Source organism: Dufourea novaeangliae, unplaced genomic scaffold, assembly GCF_001272555.1.
Source record: "Dufourea novaeangliae isolate 0120121106 unplaced genomic scaffold, ASM127255v1 scaffold127, whole genome shotgun sequence".
In the NCBI taxonomy this organism is placed as follows: Eukaryota; Metazoa; Arthropoda; class Insecta; order Hymenoptera; family Halictidae; genus Dufourea; species Dufourea novaeangliae.
The window spans coordinates 1-3,429 of NW_015373999.1; the positions used below are offsets into that span (position 1 = coordinate 1).

Sequence of the window (3,429 nt, forward strand, 5' to 3'; positions counted from 1 at the left end):
ACTGAACAGCTGAGTGACCGCTGTCGCTCAGCTCGCCGTTACGCGTGAAGAAAGGTAGACGAATCACCGTCTAACAAGAACGAATCACCAAAAAGCTCCTTGCCCGGTTTGGACAATTGCTTTTATAGTGTTTTTCCCCCTTCTTTTATTGAAGAACGTGGAAGATACGGGGTAGCAACAAGCTATTGTTCGTCAGGGAATCCTCGAGTCGTCGTGGCGGATCGATATTGCTGATCCGTCCGGTCCGTCGGTCAACGTCCCGTCGGTCAACGTCTCGTCGGCCTACATTACGAGGATTCTCGACTACGCGCGTAGCTTGACGTGTCGCTGATTTGACGATTTTCGCTCGGTCTTCGTGTTGCGTAGTAATATAGTAAAAATGTGCGAGGAAAAGAGTTAATGTTCCTAACCGGATATAACAACTACGTTAGGAAAATTCGTGGCCCCGGAAAGGGCTGATTGTTTTAAATTTTTCAGATGTTTTACGTAACATCTGTTTTACGTAACAGCAACACCCGCATATCCGTTATTGTGTACGTACCACCATAAAATTGCGTAATACTCCCGTGAACTGAACATCTCTGTCGCCCGATTGCTAACCGACTGACAGAATTTTTCCTCTACCCCCAAGTAGTTTCCCATCGTTACATTGTGAGTGCACTCCCACCATGACAAGATTTAGGTAGAAAGAAACCAACGGTTCTAGGATAACACGTGCTTTGCAGAAGTGGAAGGAAAGGACCGTCGCGCAGTTTCTCCAAGGCGCCGTAGCCCGTTAATTTATTGCCAGGGTACCTACTCCTTCGAGATAGAAAACAGATATCACGTGCATCGGCTTAAAAATGTCCGAAATGAAGAGGACCATCAACGTATCCCTTGCTTCGAGTTGGAAAGTACAGTGTACATTGTCTATCTCGAGGAGCAGGGAAAGAAATTTACCGACACGTGTCAGTTGACGCTGTTTGGCCCTGGACGACCACCCTTGTAGAGGCTGGAGTGGAATTTTCGGTTATTTATGGCTTAAAATCTTCGGCCTCGTAGCAACCGTGAACTCACAACAGAATTGACAATCGACACTTTTATTACAACTTTGTGAAATTGTAGTTCTCATGAAAACATTTCATACGTATTTTTTTTTAGTATTCCGTCAAATATCTCGGAAATTATTAGTAATATAAAAACCATATAATTTGTAATATTGTGTTTGTTTTGACATTGAATGTAGCTATATCATTGAATTCCAGAATAATCCCTTTCTTTAAACAATCTTTCGCCGACTCCTAACAGTGCGCGATGCAAGTAAATCCAAAAAAAGTACGTTACGTTTTGTATTTGTGGTACAACAATCATTTTAGAATGAGGTGTACCGTCAGCCGGTGGAATCTCCGGAGGATATTGTTGCACGCATCCACGGTGCACTGGTCAACATCGCACCAGAAATGCTGGATCGTGTGCAACAAAATATTATTCGCCGCGCTCAAACATGCGCATCCATTGACGGTGGCCACATCGAACACCTATTAAGTTAATATAAATCGGTCCCTTTCGGGGCCACCAATGTTCACAACGTAGGAACAACAAGTTCAGTGAAAAGTGAATTAAATGATCGTGTCGAGTAATCAGTGTTAGTGCAGTGCAGTGAAGTGAATACGTATTCCATGGATTAACCCGGCGGCAAGTGACGTCGGCTGGTGTCGCATACCTGCGATCACCTGTGGCATGGATTCTACCCTGCCATAAACCATTTCGTCCGTCGATGCCCAGGCTCGGTACACTGACCTACTGACGCAGGTTTCTACGCTGCAGGTGAATTTCCGTAAGGGTGAGTTCTATTCAGTTTATTGGTCATTATTGTTTTATTAATTTCACCGAACTACAATCACTTCTCATTTATTCTTTGTTACATTACCTTTTCGTTCACACGTTATTTGAAAAGGAATTTACAAAAATGTAAATGTGCATTCGTCTTTTTACGTTAAACATAATTTGCCTACATTTACGTTTCATTCATTATTCTTTTTAAATAACAAACGACAAATGATAAAAAGTATGATTTTATTTGTTACGTCTTGTTTATTTGCTATTATTATACGCTGTTTCCTGCGATGCATGGTGACCTACTTGTTCGGAGCATCGTAGTGCAAGCGTAGCGCGTAGCCACCGCTAGCGCGGGAACTCTGCTGGCAAACTCGCGCTCTGATTGGTCGCGGTTTTTCGTTAATATCTCGTAAACGAAGCCTAAGTTTACATTGTTGCTAAGGAAAAAGTTGTTCCAATTTACCCCCCGAGTGCCCCATTTCCGGGTCGGAGGACATTTTTGGGACACCCTGTATAATATTATTTTAAATTGTAATGTAAAAAACATAATTCCTCGACAATATACTCGTACATACTATAATATTTGAACAAACTTGCAACTATCCTTGTAACTAACCAGACTCATGCGTTACGAACATTGAAAGTCTGCGGTATTTTTCGCTTGCTCCGGGTACACTTTAATGACTCCTTTACGGAGTGACGGGGTTTCACTACATTCTCCACCTGGCGAGGCGGCTGGTTGGTCGTCCAACTCGACCGCTATGTAAGCCGGTTTGAGTCTTTCGACAGAAACCTGTTCGTTCCTATCGTCAAGATCGATCCTAAACACGCGATCCGAAATACGATCGATCACTCGATGAGGTCCAGAATACGGCTGTTCTAACGCTCCTCTCAACGAGTCTACTTGCAAAAACACGTGAGAGCACGAATATAAATCTTTATATTGGAATGGTCTATTCCTAATGTGATGTGCGACGGGCACCGGCCGAATCTCGCGCATCTGCCGACGGAACTCTTGAACGAATATTTGCGGGTTGCTGTCCAATTCCTCGGAATCTAAAAACTCCGCCGGAACTTTGAGTGTAGCTCCGTAAACCAACTCGGCCGATGAGGCCCTGAGGTCTTCCTTGTACGCTGTCCGCAGACCCCACAGGACGACTGGCAGGACCGCCATCCAATCCCATGTTGCATGACACATGATCGATGTCTTTAAGGACTGGTGCCAACGTTCCACGAGTCCGTTAGCTCTGCGGATGATATGCAGTGGTGCGACAGCGCATGGCCCCAACCAACTTTACCAAAGCCGCAAGAACCGCAGCTTCAAACTGCGAACCACAGTTCGTGGTGATTATTCTGGAAGCACTAAACCTCGCCATCTATTGCACAGCCTCCGGGCAACGTGAAGATCTGTCCATCATGGTCAGCAGATATCTACATCTCTGCGACGAGGGAAGTGGTCCCACTATGTCGATGTGGACGTGGTCAAACCTACCATCCGGCACTGTTATCTTCTCTGCTGTCAGTTTGGTGTGCTTTCGTACTTTCGAGCGCTGGCAGTATAGACATGAACGGACCCAATCAGCCACGTCCATATTCATGGAAGGCCACGCG

General features: G+C 45.0%; 1 protein-coding gene across 1 annotated transcript; it reads right to left on the reverse strand.

Moving 5' to 3' along the window:
• Positions 1–2,446: 2,446 nt before the first annotated feature.
• LOC107188143 lies at positions 2,447–3,016 on the reverse strand. The gene has a single exon (XM_015576392.1). The coding sequence runs from the start codon at positions 3,014–3,016 to the stop codon at positions 2,447–2,449; it is 570 nt and encodes a 189-aa protein (XP_015431878.1).
• Between the last annotated feature and the right edge of the window lie 413 nt (positions 3,017–3,429).

Coding starts and splice junctions, on each gene's coding strand:
- LOC107188143 (XM_015576392.1), bottom strand. CDS start 3,016: ATGTGTCATGCAACATGGGATTGGATGGCGGTCCTGCCAGTCGTCCTG.